At 35.8% G+C, this 20,235-nt stretch overlaps 2 protein-coding genes across 2 annotated transcripts in view; both read right to left on the bottom strand.

The window, feature by feature from the left end:
- Positions 1 to 1,973, bottom strand: part of LOC115231060 — a 28,879-nt gene extending 26,906 nt beyond the window's left edge. The window contains exon 1 of the mRNA XM_029801152.2: positions 1,387 to 1,973. The gene's annotated coding sequence lies outside the window, so the exon portion shown is untranslated. The remainder of the gene's footprint in view (positions 1 to 1,386) is intronic.
- A 12,122-nt stretch (positions 1,974 to 14,095) lies between these two features.
- LOC115232455 (suppressor of fused homolog) overlaps positions 14,096 to 20,235 on the bottom strand; it is a 41,643-nt gene continuing 35,503 nt past the window's right edge. The window contains exons 9-12 of the mRNA XM_029802336.2: positions 18,418 to 18,561; positions 17,544 to 17,682; positions 15,990 to 16,058; positions 14,096 to 14,964 (exon numbers count right to left, since the gene is read on the bottom strand). Coding sequence (XP_029658196.1) covers positions 14,893 to 14,964; positions 15,990 to 16,058; positions 17,544 to 17,682; positions 18,418 to 18,561 — 424 coding nt within the window. The 3' untranslated portion in view covers positions 14,096 to 14,892. The remainder of the gene's footprint in view (positions 14,965 to 15,989; positions 16,059 to 17,543; positions 17,683 to 18,417; positions 18,562 to 20,235) is intronic.

Consider the following 20,235-nt stretch of genomic DNA (forward strand, 5'->3'; position numbering starts at 1 on the left):
CTGCTTCCCAACCATATGTTCCAGATTCAGTCCCACTGCATGGCACCTAGGGCTAATGTCTTCTACTATAGCCTCAGGTCAACCAAAGCCTTGTGAGTGGATTTGGTAGACAGAAAGTGAAAGAATCCTGTTACATATATATATATATATTTATATATGCATGTGCATGAGTGTGTGTGTGTGTGTATTTGTGTATCTGTGTTTGTCCTTCCACCATCGACAACTGATGCTGGTGTATTTATGTCCCTGTAACTTAGTGGTTTGGCAAAAGAGACCAATAAAACAAGTACTAGGCTTTCAAAGAATAAGTCCTGGGGTCGATTTCTTCAACTAAAATCCTTTAAGGTGGTGATCTAGCATGGTCACAGTCAAATGACTGAAACAAGTAAAAGAATAAAAGGATACAAAGGGTTTCCACACAATTTCTGTATACTAAATTCACCCCCAATCTCTTTGACTTCACACTTGATATCTGACAAAAAAATTTCTGGGGTATTTCATATGGGAAATTAAAAGTATATTGTGCATTTTGCTTACAAAATTTTAAAAAACTGTCTTAAAGTTTCAAATTTAGAAAATTCACAATATGTAGATAACTATCCTTATCTTGTTTTAATATTTATACCTGTGTATCAAAAATTTATGAACCACATGGTTCTGGGTTCAGTCCCACAGCGTGGCACCTTGGGCAAGTCTCTTCTACTATAGCCTCGGGTCGACCAAAGCCTCGTGAGTGGATTTGGTAGACGGAAACTGAAAGAAGCCCGTTGTATATATGTATATGTATATATATACGTGTGTGTGTTTGTCTGTGTTTGTCGCCCCAACATCGCTTGACAACTGATGCTGGTGTGTTTATGTTCCCATAAGTTAGCGGTTCAGCAAAAGAGACCGATAGAATAAGTACTAGGGTTATAAAGAATAAGTCCTGGGGTCGATTTGCTCAACTAAAGGCGGTGCTCCAGCATGGCCGCCGTCAAATGACTGAAACAAGTAAAAAGAGTAAAAAAAAAAAGAACATGTTTTCAAGACGCTCAAGCATTAGGATATATTCTGTAGCACATCTAGATATTGTATCTTGCTAATAAAAATCATTACCAGTCACCTTAAATTCATGTCAAAGAATAAACCCAACATTTCCTCTGTATGTCATAAAAGGTGACCAAAAGGGGTTGAGGTAGGATTTGCATTCCATCCTTGTAAAATCCTCACCAGTAACAACGACTCAAACAGACCCATGGGCTAGAAGGTTGTACCCTGTATGGTGCAAAGGTATCATTCACAAGGAGTAGGAATCACCAACAAATGGTGGATGCAGCAATGCAATATTACAGTACATGCCCCATGCTACTATTATAGAAATTGCTGAGAAATACTGATACTTACATTTTAGGGACCTTTGTTGATGATGAAAAGTTTATTGAATCAGATGCTAAGCAATGTGTTCTCAGTTCAAATGTGATGCAATTATTTCTTTGTCAGTGATAGTCAAGACAGATAATTCTATGTGGCTTCAATTATATAAGCTGTCAGGAAGAGGTAGCCAGTGTCTGTAAAGTCATAGTATTGCATCCTTTGTGGAAGAGAGATTTCTCTCTCAAAAACTGGAGATCCTTATAGATATTTGTAATTTGTGAAAGATTTAACTTATATAAAATAGGTAAGTACCATTTAGTAGACACAGTTTATGGTGAACTGAGTCAGTAACTTTATTTCAAAATCTGGTTATAGCAGTTTCATAATACTCTTCAGTTTTTATGAAAGGCATGAATATCACACAATCTTGTTTTCATTTCATAATAAACATCGTGTTCTGTAATTATATAAGTAATCAATATGTATGTATATATCCAATCTTAAAGAAATTAATTATGAGTAGAAATAGATTAAAGTGAGGGTAAGTTCCTAGTAAGCTAAGTTTTCTTGCGCAGATGGATACTTATTTAACTGTTCCACTCAAGTTACATCTCATATCTGAGTTATCTAGCTCTGTAGTTTGGAGTGAGATAGAAATAGATAGATAGATAGATAGATAGATAGATAGATAGATAGATAGATAGATAGATAGATAGATAGATAGAGAGAGAGAGAGAGAGAGAGAGAGAGAGAGAGAGAGAGAGAGAGAGAGAGAGAGAGAGAGAGAGAGAGAGAGAGAGATGAGTTTCACAAAGTTGACTCATTCCACAAAAATCCTCTTTATTGATTTAATGATCCATTAAAAGTTATTTTTCAAGAGTTGGAATATGATCATTCAAGTAACTTTCATTGCTATAAGGCTTTTCCACTCCTTTCTTACATACCTATTAAACAGTAAACATTTTCAAGTAGAAATAAATCTTCCAGAATAATGCTTCTGAAATATTTCTTTCATTGAGTTGTCAGAACCACTTGAGGATTGCCACAGAAAGGCAGCAATGAATGCAACTCCAAAATAAATAAATCATATAATTATCTCTATATTTATTTTGTGAAAAGAAACAGATTCTTTTTTTTTTTTCCTGTTGTTATTCTGAAAGTCTTTGATAGTATTCTCAGAAATAGGTCCGAATCAGAACAAAAGATTTCTGTTGTTGACTTAACCTTTTCGTGATCTTACTTCTTATGAGATATATCGTTTCCATGTTTCAGCTAATTGTGAAAATATTCAAAATCTTGGAAGGATTTAGTAAAATATCTTTGTTATATAATAAGAATTTGAAATATAACAAGAACGATCTTATGTAAAACTGAAAAATCTTAATTTAATTATGAACACTTTAAAATGAGGGTTTTTTGTTTGGAAACCATGACTGGTCTCAGGTAGGTTGGATCAAAGGAATTATACATTGTTGATTTCATTAAACTGCTATACTGATGAAATTAGTTGTGCCTAGACCTTGATTGCTCTTTCAAACTAAGTGATGTTTGACATGAACTTCTAACAATTAATGTCTGCAGGAAAACATGATGAGAAAGGCATTTCAGAGACTTGCAGTTCCAAGTGGAAGGATCTGGTAAAATGTTTAGCATAGAGTCTGATTGATTGATTGATACATAAGCAGGCTTATCACGTATATTTCACTAGGTTTGCATGCAGTTTACTAGTTCAGAGAAGCAGAGGCTGATATAGCATCAATAGGAGGAAAGAGCAGAGTGAGCACACAGGATATTGTCGATGAATGAAAGCTTACCTTCAGTTAAATGACTGTTTGAGGAGTTGCAGATACAGTCCTATCTAATGAGTAACTTTTCTATATGACATGTTGGCATATTTTAAGTTTAAATATGAACATAATAATTCTGCTTGTCATTACATTACTTAGCCTGTCAGTAACACTTTCATGTGATTAGAGAAAAAGAGGGAGAGAGAAGGTGAAGAGTGAGGCAGAAAGAGAGAGAAAGAAAAAGAGGGAGAGAGACTAAAGACTGAGAGAGAAGTGTCCATGACATGTGGTAGGGGGAGATGTAATATTTATTACGTGGTTAAAAAAGTTAGTTGGAGGTAGTGATATAGAGGAGAGTTAGGAATATAATTTTAGCAGAGGGGCGGCGTTCTGATGGTGAGATTAGAGAGAGAGAGAGAGAGAGAGGTGGTGGTGAGGGGGGTAGAGGTGGTGAGGAGGGTAGAGGTGGTGATGGTGAGTGTATAGTGAAAAGTCATTTTGTTTTTATGAACCAAATTTTTTATTTTTTATATCACCTACAAATTGAAATGTGTATTGTCTCTGACCCATTGCCTTGGCTCATAAGTTAACAATGATGTGATTTTCACACCCATGAAATTGTGATCCCTATATTTTACATATAAAATAATTTTTTTTACTATAAAAGTTTTCGTTTTCTAAATATGAAATTGTGACCATGTAAATTTTAAAATGTAATTTCTTTCTGTCTATGGGGAAAATGTCAAAATAAGAGTGAATATTTATTTTATGAGTGCTGTGTATTAAGTCTCTAAAATTGTGCTTAAGTATATAAGGTATATATAAAGTGTATTAAGTAATTGTCACATTTCAATTTCTTTTACTTTTCATGAATAGCAGATGATACAGACACAACACAGGCTACGCTTTCAGTTTTTTTTGGATAAAGTTTTCAAGAATAGGTTTACTATTAATTCCATAAAATATTCACAGGCCTTTCTAATAAATATAATTAGATTAATAGATGTAATAACAATTGCTTTAATTGGATGAATTTGCATTCATTTTCTGTGTAAATATAAATGAAATAGTTCTGCAATATAATGAAAGTTGGTGGAATTGTTGGTCTTATTTTTACATAGATGGATGATCTTTTTTTTTTATCAATGCCTACTATTAAAATTTAAACTGGGGGATAGGACCTTCCAAATTACTCTATGATTTAAGTAACAAGCTCTGGTTCTGTAGTTCATTAAACCATATACTGAGTGTATGTAGTTCTTTTCTTTTGTAATCACTGTAAAGACTTGGATTTTGTAGGAGAAACTGAGAGGTAGACCCACATATTTAGTATTTATTGTTAGGTAAATAGATGTATAGAACTGAAATGACTTATTGGACAACAGCTACATGGATCATGAGTTTAAATTCACTGCAGATATTTTGTACCACATTACTTCTATTTACCAGCCAACCATCTGGGAATGTTATAGCCTATTCAAGTAGAGGTCTATCTCCGATCTACCTTATATCAGAGTCTCCTGAAGGTTTTAGGGGTATTTGATAATGAGTGGGATTAACAAGTAGTTTAGAATTACATAAAATATGGAGATTAAAGTTTAAAGTGGAATAGAAATGTATAAGGGATAAATGAGTAGTTAGTGGGAGCTGTACAAGACATGTACTGGGATGCTATTAGTAAGGTGAGGGTTGGCAATGAGAACAATGAAGAATTCCGGGTAGGAGTAGGGGTTTACCAAGGATCAGTCCTCAGACCCCTCTTATTTATCATAGTCCTCCAGGCAATAACAGAAGAATTCAAGAGAGGATGCCCATGGGAACTTCTCTATGCTGAAGACCTTGCTCTAATAGCTGAGTCACTATCAGAAGTAGAGGAGAAGTTTCAGGTGTGTAAGCAAGGTCTAGAATCGAAGGGCCTTAGAGTCAATCTAGCAAAAACCAAAGTCTTAATAAGTAAGGCAGACAAACCACAAATCCCTTCAGGAAGATGGCCCTGCTCGATATGTAGAAAAGGTGTAGATAGAAACTCTATAAGATGTACCCAGTGTAAGCTATGAACACATAAGAGGTGCAGCAATATCAAAGGAAGATTAACTGAGAAGATAGTTTTTGTATGTGGCAAATGCTCAGGGGCAATAAACATTAATAATGTGCAGAAAACAGCTCCTGTTACAGTCCAGGGAGAAAACTACAAGAAGTTGATAGCTTCCATTACCTAGGTGACCAAGTCAGTAGCAGGGGTGGTTGCTCTGAGAGTGTAGCTGCTGGAATAAGAATAGCCTGGCCAAATTTCAGAGAGCTCCTACCTCTGCTGGTGACAAAGAGTCTCTCTCTCAGAGTAAAAGTTAGCCTGTATGATGCATGTGTACAAATAGCCATGTTACATAGCAGTGAAACATGGGCCATGACTGCTGAGGACTTATGGAAGCTTGCAAGGAATGAAGCTAGTATGCTCCACTGGATATATAATGTCAGTGTGCATACACGACAGAGTGTAAGCGCCCTGAGAGAAAAGTTGGACTTAAGAAGCATCAGATGTGGTGTGCAAGAGAGACAACTGCACTGGTATGGTCATGTGTTGTGTATGGATGAGGACAGCTGTGTAAAAAAAGTGTCACACCCTAGCAGTTGAGGGATCCTGTGGAAGAGGCAGACCCAGGAAGACCTGGGATGAGGTGTTGAAGCACGACCTTCAATGTTGGGCCTCACCGCAGCGATGACAAGTGACTGAGACCTTTGGAGATATGCTGTGCTTGAGAAGATCCGGCAAGTCAAGTGAGACCGTAACTGTGGCCTATGCCAGTGCAGCATAACCATCCCATTTAAGAGTAACCTTCAATCATTGAGCAATAAATTGTGCTTGTGAAAACTTGTTGAGGCAAGTGAAGTTGTTGTCATGGCCGATGACAGTACCACCTGATTGGCACCCGTGCTGGTAGTGTGTAAAAGGGACCATTCGAGCATGGTCAATACCAGTGCTGCCTGACTAGTCCAGTGCCAGTGGCATGTAAAAAGCACCATTTGAGCGTGGTTGTTGCCAGTACCGCCTGACTGGCTCCTGTGCTAGTGGCACGTAAAAAGCACCATCCAAGTGTGACCGATGCCCATACTGCCTGACCGGCCCTCGTGCTGGTGGCACATAATAAGAACCCACTACTCTCAGTTGGTGTTAGGAAGGGCATCCAGCTGTAGAAACATTGCCAGATCAGATTGGAGCCTGGTGCAGCCTTCTGGCTTGCCAGTACTCAGTCAAACCATCCAACCCATGCCAGCATGGAAAGTGGACGTTAAACAACACCGATGATGATGATGATATATATACACACACACACAATACATTACATTACATTACATTACATTCGATTCTCATTGTGCCTTGTGGAACTTCAAGTGACAGCAAGATCATTTCACCTTCTAACACTGAAAGCGTCTTTGACAGCTTGTTTCATTGTTAACCCTCTGGTTTTAAGGTCTTTTTTTATTGTTCCCTGCCATGTTTCTTTTGGTCAGTCACATCTTCTTTTACATATAGTTTTTTTTTTTTATTGAAGTCTGTGTTGCTTTGTCTATATGTTAAAAGACACAGAAACACACACACACAGAAACAAAATTAACTATATGTATTATATATTGGGTCATCCCATAAATAATGCAGTTCCTTTACACTTCTTTTATTTTTCAAAATTAAGATAAACAAAGTTCTTTTTTAAGCGAAAATATACTTTCCTTTTTCTACAATGCTCTTCCATCTTTTGATAGACTTGCAAGGCCCATCTTCAAAATTCACTTGTCTATGACAAAAAATACTCCTCCAGAACTGTTCTGACCTCATCTACAGAATTCATATTTTTTCTGTCCAAATGATTTTGAAGACTGCAGAGTAAATGATTACCAGATGGGGCAATGTCTGGCGAATATGGTAGGTGGGGTATCATTTCCCATTCAAATTGCTCCAGCCTTTGAAATGTCATCCTTGCTGTATGTAGCCAAGCATTATCCTGATGGAAGAACACCTTTCATCTTGAAATGAAAGATGGCCGGTTTTTTTCTAGCGCTGACTTAAGCTGCTTGCAATAGACCTTTGTTATCATTTGATTTGGGTTTAAAAGTCCAAAGTGGACTAAACCTTTCATATCCCACCAAACATGTAATAACACCCGATGTGGGTGAAGACCTTCTTCAGCCTGAGGTTCCAGTGTTTCTTCTTTTCCGACCTACTGTCTTTGGCACTTGATATTTTTATAGAGAACACATTTCTCATCACCAGTCACTGTTTGGTCCAAAAACGGTTCATTTGTGAGACATGGCAGCAAAGAAGACTACACATTCACTCTCTGCATGTGATTAGACTCAGAAAGTTGGTGAGGAACTCATTGACCCAATTTGCTGACTTTTCCAATGGCATACAGGCATCAATGAATGGTTGAATGACCAAATCTAAGCTTCTCTGCTAGTTCCTTGACAGTTACAATGGGATTTTGTTGCACCAGGGTTTGCAGAACATCCTGGTTGAGCTCTACAGATCTTCCAGGATGAAGCTTATCTTCTGGGTTGTAGTTTCCAGCTTGGAATTTCACTGGCTTATGCTTATTGCCTGATCCCCATATACTGCATTAATATTCCTCGCACTTTCCATTGCTTTGTTGCCTTTATTGAACTCATAAAGCAAAATATGCTGAATATACTCATTTGTCACTTCCATTATAGCTTTGAAAAAATAACTGTCAAAATAGTACTGCACTCTTCAAAACTTGCACTAAGAATAAGCACAAGGTAAAATTACTACCTGCTTTTATAGCAAGTTGATGCAGGTAGTATAGCCTGTCCCCCTCCAACTTTTAGTTCATGCAATTGAAAAAACTGCATTATTTATGGGATGATTCAATATATACATGTCATTTTTTTGAAGTTTGTATTTGTTGTATTTATTTGCTTTTAAAATTCCCACATTTTAAATCAAAATACCTATCTATCTATCTTTCTTTCTTTCACCCCCCCCATACTGTGTTTTTCCCCTCAACAACAACCTTTTCTCCTCTTCTTTTATTTAAAGCCTGTATAGTGATTTCTATATGTTGAAAGAGACAGAAACCCACAACCAAAAAACAAATAACTACATATCTTTCAAAACTTGTTAGTCACAATGGTAACAAGTCTGCCTACCTAGGGACATACAACACGCATTGTTATCTGGGTGACCAAGTCAGCAGTGGAGGAGGATGCTCTGGGAGCATAGCTGATAGAATAAAAATAGGCTGGGGTAATTTCAGAGAACTTTTACCTTTTTTTGTAACAAAGAGCCTCCCACTCAGAGTGGAAGGCAGATTGCGTGTGCAAACAGCCATGCTACACAGCAGTGAAACATGGTCTGTGACTGCAGAGAACATGAGACAGCTTGAAAAAAAATGAAGCTAGTATGCTTTGCTGAATGTGCAATGTCAGTGTGCATGTAGGACAGAGTTTAAGCATCTTGAGAGAAAAATTGAGCATGAGTCATCAGATGTGATGTGCAAGAGAGACGTCTGTGCTGGTATGGTCATGTGATGAGTATGGACAGTTGTGTAAAGAAGTGCCAGTCTGTACTTGTGGAGAGAACCAGTGGAAGATGCAAATCCAGGAAGACATGGGGCGAGGAGGTGAAACATGATCTTTGGATGTTGAGTCACACAGGGGTGATTTCAAGTGATTGAGATCTTTGGCAATTTGCTGTGCTTGAGGAGACATGTCCAGCCACATGAAATTATAGTCTTCGATATTGCTGGTGACAAGGCACCCACTACACTCTTGGAGTGGTTGGCATTAGGAAGGGTATCCAACCATAGAAACCAAGCTAAATCAGACTGGAGACTTGTACAGCTTTCTGGCTTACCAGTCCCAGTTAAACAGTCTAACCCTTACTAGCATAGAAAACAGCTGCTAAATGATGATGATATATGGTCCAATCTGTCTCAGCTTGGAACTTGGACATTAAATGACAATGATGATATATGTGTGGGCATTTACATGTGTTCCTTTAGCTGAAACTTTTGAAGGCAGTACCCCATTTGTTGCTGTCATGTAACTAATGTAAACAAATTCTTTTTTCCTTCTTTCAATTTCAGGAGTATTTTTATAGTAAAAACATGCAGGTGTCTTTAAAGTGAGTCATCTCATCAGATAAGATATTCATTGGTGGGTAGAATATTTAATTATATCAAGTCAGGTATCTATAACAGAATAATGTTTGAAAACTGGGGAAAAGGGTAAACAATGGAAGGTAGTTTTGTAGATCACAAGTTTATTGTTTGTATTCTGTTGTCATAGCTGCATGCTAATCCTGATAAATATTACTAATTCATTCTTTTCAACTAACCATGCTTAACACACTTAAATCAAAATAATGAGCACCTCAGATTATAAAGCATCATTTAAATATCAGATTTTTTATTACATATCTCTATTTGAAACACACCTGCTAGGGTCAAGGAAAAAAAGAAACATTCTTTCAATAATAAAAAAACAAAAGCTTAAAAGCTTAGAGCAATATTTATGAGAGCAGCAGCGGCTGCAACAACAACAGCAACAATAATCCTTTCTATTATAGGCACAAAGCCTGAAGTTTTGGGAGAGGGGACTAGTTGATTACATCGACTCCAGAATTTCACTGGCACATAATTTATCGACCCCAAAAGGATGAAAGGCAATGTTGACTTCAGTGGAATTTGAACTCAGAACATAACAACAGGCGAAATACTGCTAAGCATTTCATCCAGTATGTTAACAACTCTGTCAGCTCACCCCCTTGAATAATATTATTATCAATAATAATGTGGTGAAAAACCAACAAAATATACAAGAGAAATGTTAATCAAACTAAATTACTACTGAAATTCCTTACATAAAGTATGTTCTCCCAGCTAAGAACTCAGTTCTTTACTGGCAAATTAAAATATTGTTTTGGTTTGTTTTTTCAACAGCTTTGTAAGGAGGAAGGAGCTGTTTCATGGGCCTTCAGAAACTGGCTAGATTGATGCAGTTTATGTTCTGCTTGAATGTCTGTTAGGATTTCTTGAGAATCAACATTCTGAGGAGGCAGGATAGCACATAGCCAATGGCCAGTGAAACAAAGGAAGACGAGAGTTACATGCATTAGGTGAGTTAAGATATCATGCAGCTAGCCAGTTCTGAGAAAGGATGGCTGTTGTAGAAACAATTGAAAAAACAGGAGACAGCACTGATATTGTTACTGTTTAGCATTAGGCTAGCTCTGACTGAGCAGATCTATTAAGTTGTCAAGAAAGTTCTTGCAGAATTTTTAATTTTGGTTTTAAATGATGTATTTTCAAATTAATTTTTGTTAAATTACTTTCGCTCTTGATCGAGGAAAACGTGCTTGCCACACGCCGTCGCTGCAGTGCGTCTTGCGACGATCCAAGAATTTCACCTCTAACGTCGCAATACGAGTGGCCCCGATCGCTCCCTTCGATCATTGCCTCGTCGTAGCCCATTTTTTGCTCTATCTAATTGTGTTACTCCTTTTCTTTATGAATAGTTAGGCCATTTTTTCTGGAACGTTGAATACAACATGGGCAAAAAGCAAATTTGCACAATTTCCTTATTTCAGTTCAAGCTGGGCTGAAAAGCTGCTGAAACAGCTTGCGATATCAACGATGCATTTGGCCCAGGAACCACTAATGAACATACAGCACAATGGTGGTTTAAGAAGTTTCATAGCGGTGATGAGAGTCTTGAAGATGATAAGCATAGTGGTCGGCCATTGGATACTGACAACAATCAAATAAGAGCCTTAGTGGAAGCCAATCCACACACAACTGTTCGAGAGCTTGCTTCTGAATTAGACATAATGTATATGACAATTTTGAACCACTTGAAAGAGATTAGAAAAACAAAAATACTTCAGAAATGGGTGCTGCACGAATTGAACGACAACCAAAAAAAAAAATGCTGTTTTGAAATTTAATTTTCCCTTCTTTTACACAACAAGAACGACCGTGTTTCTCGATTGGATTGTGACTTGCGATGAAAAGTGGATTCTTTACGACAACTGGCGACGCTCAGCTCACAGCACTTCCCAAAGCCAAAGTTGCACCAAAAGGTCGTGGTGACTATTTGGTGGTCTGTGGTCAGTCTCCTCCATCACAGCATTTTGGATCCAGGTGAAACCATTACGGCGGGGAAGTACTGTCAGCAAGTGGATGAAATGCATAAGAAATTCCGACAATAACAGCCAGCATTGGTCAATAGAAAAGGACCACACATTGCACAACTGACCCTGCAGAAGCTGAAAGAATTGGGCTATGAAACTCTGCCTCATCCACCATACTCACCAGACCTCTTGCCTACCAACTATCACTTTTTCAAGCATCTCAACAACTTACTGCATGAGAAATGTTTCAAAAACCAAGATGATGCTAAACACACCTTCAACGACTTCATCGGCACCAGGACGCAGGATTTTTACTCTACTGGCATAAATAAACTTGTTTCACGTTGGCAAAAGCGTGTTGATTCTGATGATGTTCATTTCAATTAATAAAGTTTTGTTTGAGCTGAGATATGTGCATCTGAATTTAAAGGTTAAAAACAGCAAGAACTTTCATGACAACCTAATATGATTAAGGCTTACTGGCTGTGACCATCCTGTCTTTTTTCCTTATAAAATTTATCTTCGACTGTATTATCCAATGTGTTTTTTTTTCAAGTTAGTATTATTTATTGGTTGTAATCTCTTGCAGGTTAACCAAATGTATTAAAGCATATTTCTTGATATTTTTCATGTTTTTATTGTTGTGACTTTGTATTAAATACATTTATTTTCATTTATTGATCTAAAGACATGATATAAACAGTTCTGGTTTGATTAAAGAATTCCAATGACTAAATTCTATAGAACATGAAATAATCAGTCAAGAAGTTGTAATACTAACCAGATTTAAAACCTAAACATGTGGCTCCTTGATTAGAGTTCTTGGCATACCTAGTAGAATTCCAATGAAAAATACAGGTGTATGCTTTTGCATTTTTGCCTTATATCCTATCTTAGCAACAGAAGAGTCCTTTGTTGGTCTAATTTCAACCAATCATTTATTTGAGTCAACCTAAATTTCTTATTTTATTATTATAAAAATAATGCAGAGATGGGACTACTTCACTTTATTTTCATTTCAGCTTTTACAGTAAACAGGACTACATTATTCAGTGTCTTTCAATTTCTAAAGCTGTTGGGTGTCATTCTAAGATGACTTCAATAAAAATTTAACAAATGGTTTGTTGACTTTCAATAATGAGTTTAATTCCTCTCATAAAAGAAAAACTTAGCACTAACAGGCTGACACCCTAACCAGGAACATGTTTGTCTACCTGTGTATTGCCACAGAAACTGGTGAATATCTGTAAAGAAAAGACATGGGTGGGGAAGGAATTCAAGAAGGTTAATGTTCTGGGGTACAAGTATTGGATGAGTGGTTTGTATTGACTCTGGTAAGTGTTGAGACACAAGCTGAATGGCAAGTGTATAAGTGAATTGCATGTTTAGTGAGATTAGGAGGAAGCAATATGTACAAAATCAGTGGTTTAATGTCCCTTCCACTGAAAGTAACTTACATCTACCTATGCTTTGGAAAGAAAATTTTTTAATCAAACAGAAGCTAATTTTGTGCAGTAATTTATTATTCATATGCTGTCCCAGCCAGTATGTGCTTCTTTTAAGATATTTGCACTAGTTCCTTGTTAAGTTTTTATGAAAATTAAGCTTTTAACTTTCAGATTACTGTCAAATGTAATCCTTATTTATTCACATTGTTTTGAATTAATCATGCATTATCTTGTAGCTTTGAGATTTTGATAATGTGATTGTTTATTTTTAGAATGACATTGTAGGTTAGTGTGAGAAGCCAGTCCAGACCAGTATGAACATAAAACAAGAAGAATATTTGGGCTGAATATAGTTAGTTTAAATGCTAGATGGTTAAAAAAGACAAGGATCTGGATTATGGTATATCATCAGTAATGTTTTCTACTCACTGATAACAGAATATCCTACTTATATCTTAATCTCAATAGAGATTTTTTTTTTGAAAATGTATTTAAAATATAAGTATTCAACCTGGTTTAACCCTTTAGCATGCAGATTACTCTGTCAAATGTAATGTTTGTTTATTCACATTGTTTTGAATTTATGATACATTATCTTGTAGCTTCAAGATTTCAATGATGCGATTGTTTATTTTTAGAATGACATTGTAGCATTGGTGTGAGAGGCCAGATCTAGCCATCATCATCATCATCGTTTAACGTCTGTTTTCCATGCTAGCATGGGTTGGACGATTTGACCAGGGTCTGGGAAGCCAGGAGGCTGCACCAGGCTCCAGTCTGATCTGGCAGTGTTTCTACAGCTGGATGCCCTTCCTAATGCCAACCACTCTGTGAGTGTAGTGGGTGCTTTTTACGTGCTACCGGCACAGGTGCCAGGGGAGGCTGGCAACGGCCACGATCGGTTGGTGCTTTTTACATGCCACCAGGTAAAATATTTTACTTTTAATAAAAATCACAATGCCCCTAAATACCCAGTATCCCATAGTGAGCTTACAATGTCCCCAAACTGGTACTACTTCCCAGGTTAACAACAACTGTATTCAACAGTTCAGAAAAGCAAAGGCTGTTGTAGTAACCAAACTTATATAATTTTTTCTTTCAGACTGAAACAATTTGAAACCATTGTTTTAAAAGGCCATTGTTGATTGTGTGCAAACTTACAGTTGGCTTGTTTTAATTGGTGGTATTAGTAGAGAAAATAGATTAAAATGTTGTATTTTGTCTTGTTCCTTTATATTCTGAGTTCAAATTCAATTGCTTTTTAAAAAGATTTTATGGCTTAATTAAAGAAGAAAAAGGAGGGGGCTAATGGTAAAGCAAATTATACACAGAGATAAAAAAAGATATATCTATATATATATATAGATGATTCTTAAAGTTTTTATTTATCTACAACACATAGCTATACAAGATATTATTTCACTTTCAACTTAATGTTTCCGATGACATATTTATATAGGTATGTATATATATATGTGTCTGTTTGTGTTTATAATTTTTAATATATTATGTATAATTATGTATCACTTGTGCTCTGAAGCAATCTCAACATTGGCACTCAACTGACACAGGCTCAGAAGAGAGTAGAGAAATAAAGTGTAACCATGTCAATTTGATTACAATGGCAGTCAATCTTTGAGCATGGGTAACAATGGACGGAAATTATGCAATAATAACATATAATGTGTATGCATCTGTATTTGTATGTCATGAATATGTTTGTGTATCTGTGTGTGTGTGTATGTATATATGTATGCATATATATATATATATATATATATATATATACAGACATATATTAATCTGAAACCAGTATCAGAGAATACAAACATAGTGAAACATATACATGTTGTTTTGGAGTAATATGATTTTTAAGAATTTTTTTTTAAATTGGGAAAAAAATCAATATATTGTAAGATATATATATATGTACATATATATATATATATTATTGTATATAATGTCAGATGCTAGCAAAGCACCATCTCAATGTTGAGTCCATCTCATCAGTACAGTTGAAAAAAGAGTGGAGTAGAAAAAATAAAGGAGTGGGGGGTCTATTTTGCTGGTTATTTAAATGAAAAAACTTCCAATGTTTGTTGGTCAACAGAGCTGAAATTTTGGTAGTTTCATCTTTTGCCTCAGTTGTCTGCAGTTACATATCATCTGGGAATATTGTGATGAGTAATTTCCGTCTTGGCCATTCATAGGTTTTGGGCCATTCCATCTAAATTTTTATAGGAAGGGAAAAAGAAACAAAAAAAAGGTAAGATTTAAAAGATACAAAAAGGATATAAAATTATATAAATTATTAAATTTTATGGTTTATTAATCAATTAATAGTGTTAATATATTAACTCGCTGCTTATAGATTACATACATCCCCACTTAGCAGCAACTCAATTATGGTGGTGTGTAGCATGATCAGTAGAATGCCATTTAGTTACATTCCTTCATATTCAGAGTTCAAATCCCTGCTGGGTCAATAAAATAAAATAAATACCATTAAGGTACTGGGTTTAATTTAATCAACCATATACCCACTCCCTAAAAATTTGTGATCTTATGCCAATGTTTGAAGTCTACAAAGCACAGTGGTTGTGAAAACAAAGTGTTGGACAACTGACCAAATGATCATGTTGTTAAACTGTAACATTACTACTGTGTTTTTGCTCCTATACACAAAGAGCATCAGCCTTAATTAGATTTAAAATAATGAAGTCTGGATATAGACTACACACAATAAGCAGTCCTCATAGTGAGTCACTCATAGTTGGATAAAATATCTTCTTGGTAGGGTCACTTGTGAGTAATAAGTTTAACACAGGATATGCTGTTGAACACTAGGTATCACATGTATGCAACAACTGAAGCCTGGATTCAATGTCAAAACAGATTAAAGTGATTGGGAACTCTGGGGTGAGAGGCTTCTTGTTGCCTTATGCTGTAAGTAAACTTCAGTTCCATACTGCAAGTTAATGATACATTTCTTTTGCTCTTGATAGATATAAGATGTCTATCACATGATATCTCTTTATACTTTTGTATAGACTGAGCTAGTAAGAAAAGAAATTTGTCTAGGTGTCATGAACACAGGATGATGACAGCATTACAATATGAATTGTTTGTCATTCAGCTAGTAGTTCAATATATGAGCAAACCAGCCTGCTATGATTCACAAGAATATACAACATCTATCAGCTAATCAAATATGAATTTAATATTAGAATTGGAAGGTCAGAGGTGGCTTACATATTCTGGATCTGAGAGTTCTTCAATATCCTGTAGCATGTCTTCTATAAAATCATCAGTGAGCAAAATCTGTGGAGCAATTTTGAGATTTTATAATTAGTAGGTACAGATAGACACACGCACACACATCCCTGTGCACGCACACACGCATGCACATATGTATAACCCATGACAGCATGGAAAACAGATGTTAAATGATGATGATGATTACACACACAAACACAAATATGATGGGTTTCTTTCAGTTTCTGTCTACCACAAGGCTTTGGTTGGCTCAGAGCTATAGTAAAAGACACTTGCCTAAGGTGCCACACAGTAGGACTGAACATGAAATCATGTGGTTTGAAGCAAGTTTCTTAAGCACATAGCTATGCCTGCACCTATTTATATATATATATATATTACAGCTGGATGCCCTTCCTAACATCAACTACTCAGCCAAGTTGACTTGGTGCTTTTTATGAGGCACAAGCAGAAGTGAGGTCAATTTTGGCAAGGTTTTTACAGTTGGATGCCCTTCCAAATGCCAACCATTTTATAGTGTGGACTGGGTGCTTTTAAGTGGCACCTGCACTGACAGGGTTACTAAGTAGTTGCAAGAAAAGAAAAAAGACAAAAACAAAACTCTTTTGAGAGGGAAGGGGGCATTGGAGGTGATCTTGTGTTGGATGATGAGAGTTTATAGTGAGGCAGAGAGAAAGAAACAGGTGTGCTGCCACAAAGGAAATACATGGTTACTCAACCTGAGGGAAGTGCAGGAGAGAGAGAGAGAGAGAGAGAGAGAGAGAGAGAGAGAGAGAGAGAGAGAGAGAGAAAACAGGATAGAGTTGATGGCAAAGTGCTGGGCATATGTAATGATAGTGTGATAGGGAGTGGGTGGAACACGCAGGTTGGAAGCTTGTGGATAGCAATGATACAATTTTCTTGTTAAGTGTGGGTGGGGGATACAGCACTTCTACAACTCAGTTTCGCTGACGTGGGCGGGTCTTCATCTAACTTTACCATTCCCAATGACTTACACCAATATCTTCCACATCTGAAATCCCCAGATGATACTTTTTGCTTTGCTCTAACTACACTTTGAATATATATGAAAGACCATGTCACCACATCAATTTTTGCTACTCTGGCACCATTTCTTCAAATACCAAATTCTTTACAAATCACTATCAAATGAATATCCCAAATGGCACCTTAATGATTACTCTTAAACAATGAACCCTGGAATATTCTAAGCAAAGTATTCAACTTCTTTCTTTGCAATCTACTTGGAATTATGAAAGCATGTATCTTGTATGATTTTTTCGGCAGGAAAGAAGAACCTTCTGACCACAACTTCACTGATTTTTGTCCTTTTGTTTTCACATTCCCAATATTTCTGTAATGTAGGGAAACCATATTCTATGACAACACCCAGAAGTTCTTCCGTTATTTGAGAACCACTGTACAAAGAATAATGACAAAAATATATTTAATGCAACACTCTTGCGTCAATTTATACACATATACAGTTATCTAAGAAAAGAGAATAAGTGAAAACAAGAGGTTACCAACCTGAAGCCAAGGACCATGTGTAGCATATGGATGCTGCTCATCTGCTATGGAACCTGTGACACTGCTTGAGACCAATGTCACTGCCACATCATTCAGTACACTCTTGAATGTAAAATGACGGCCATGTTTTAATCTGCCTCTACCGAAACAAAGAAATATCTTGTATGAAACAGAAACCTAAAATCAAATAGACATTAGGTAAGTTCATAAATTAAAATACCTACTGAGAATATATTAATTAAATAGATGCACAAACATATGTTAAAAAGAAAACCGAGAAATAAATACGATGGAAGCAGCAAGTTTAGTCTAAATGTAAGCAATATGGGCTTCTAAGCAGTTAATGAAATTATTATTTTAGCAGAAGTCTGAGTTTTTAAACAAACTTCCAACAGCTGAAGAAATACTAAGTACAATGTGATAATTTTTTGTGGGTACTAGACAAAGGCAAGGTAACTTTATTGGCTGATAAATAAGTAGATATTACTGGATAATAAATAACATACTGCTTACATGATAAGTATTGACAAATATTGCTATATGATAGTGAATAACAGGTGGTAGATATGCATTAGGTGAGTGACTTTGTGTCTTCATTAAATGAAATCACTGTTTCTAGACAAGCCAATGAGTGAACTTGTATGTAATCACACACTCTGCAGAAATAGCCAAATCACACACTATTGCATTAAAAGAGAACACAAGGATACATGGGAATTTAACTTAGGATATACACTATTCCTGGTTATGGTTTGTAAGCTTCAAATGTGTGTATGTGTTTGTACCTGTTAGATCTGGTTCTTGACACAAATAAAATAGTGTATCTTACAACAGAAAGTAGTAGTGAGATACAATGGAAAAACTAAGAACATACTTAAGAGCCAGTGGGAGTAATAATCCAGCTTCTAGATTGAGTTTTAGGTGAACGTTATCCAATGTACGAGTGCGGAATAATTCAGACGGAACTTCAGATGCCAATGTGCTGTCAAAAGATTCTTTCCTTGACCCATTTTGATTGCTGAAAATAAACAATAGGTTTTTGTTTGTTTATTTTTTTAAGTAATTTAAAACTGGTTCTGTATATGTATATAAGAATAAAACATTTTGGTAGTGTACAGAATGGAATGTTAGTAATAATAATAAGGTTAGTTAGAAGAAAAGAAGAAATTGCTCATTAATCTCTATATACACATGTAAAGAAAGTCTTCAAATTTTCCATGGAAAATAATTTGTCTAGCAATTAGAATGCAGTAGAAGCACATATTTTCTCAAGCACTAGATAAATTTTTAAATATAATGACATAAATATTTTATTTCATTTCATTTCCTAGGAAAATTTGAAGATTTACTGTACTTGTGCATAAATAAACTCAGGAATAATTTCTTAAACTAATGTTATTACTAACACAGACACACGTAATATAGCAGTTAGGGTATTCTGCTCATGATCGTAAGGTTATGAATTCAATTCCTGGCAGCATATTGTGTCCTTGAGCAAGACATCTTATTTCATGTTGCTCCAGTCCACTCAGCTGGCAAAAATGAGTAGTACCTGTATTTCAAAGAGCTGGCCTTGTCACATTCTCTGTTATAGAGTGCTCAAATAGAAAGTTCACAAACCATAGCCTGTTTGTATTAGAAAGTCCATCTTCTCAGGCAAGAAAAGCGAATGTCATGGAATGACATTGTTGCATATGATGAATGAAAAAATGGAAGTTAATATATTGTGGCAGCATATAATGGGACAGAGTTATGTAACGATTCTAGTTTTAAGGACATGAAACATTTGTGCTTGGTTTTTGAAAGAGAAAGAGATGTAGGTGTTTTGGTAAATTTCATAGTGGATATGTTTCTATAAACTCAATGTATGATAACACAGCTACCGTTATAATAGTAATAGGAAATTACAATGATAAAAATTTACCATAAATTATGTGTTGAATTTGTTTAGTCCCTAGACAACCCTGATTAAGTACACAAAGATCAATGACATTCCAGTAATGACAAACATTTTCAAATTTTTTTTTATAGCGTATTTAGGAATACATTATCCAAAGAGCCCTAATCATTTTTAAGGTGGTATGGTGTGATATGTGGGCAATTTGGCTGCAGCTTGTGGCATGTCAAATGACCACATAAGGGCAGTCTCCTTGGTGTGTAAATTGTTATTAGTATATGTATTATCATGTTATAGTCTGTGAATGGTGGTAGTAGATAGGAATGGTAGTACAGTGGATTGAATCCTTTTCAGTATATAGTTCTATACCTCTATTTATTCTTTGAGTCCAATAAAATTAAGACCCAATGATACCAGTGGGATGGAGGTGAATAATTGATATAAGTATATGCCACTTCAATAAAATGCATAATGTTGTACTAATGTGAAAAATTATTATTGCATTTGTAGTTTTGTTATTTTGTAATATATTAAATATTATAGACTATTTGCAGTGTATATATATTCTGGTACCTGTAAAAAATTACAATGTAACTATTGATAATGAGTGTTTGATGAAAAAAAGGTGTGCTGACTGAAGCTCAACTATGACAGAAAGCTGTGAAAATTTGAGAAGTGATGGCAGCATGTATGATAAACGTATCCAGCCTATGCCATTGAAGCAACATGGACAGTAAAATAACATGAATATAATGATGATGACACTGAATAATAGAAATGTAAGGAATTGAAGAT

The sequence above is a fragment of the Octopus sinensis genome, linkage group LG2 (assembly GCF_006345805.1).
Source record: "Octopus sinensis linkage group LG2, ASM634580v1, whole genome shotgun sequence".
NCBI classification, from domain to species: Eukaryota; Metazoa; Mollusca; class Cephalopoda; order Octopoda; family Octopodidae; genus Octopus; species Octopus sinensis.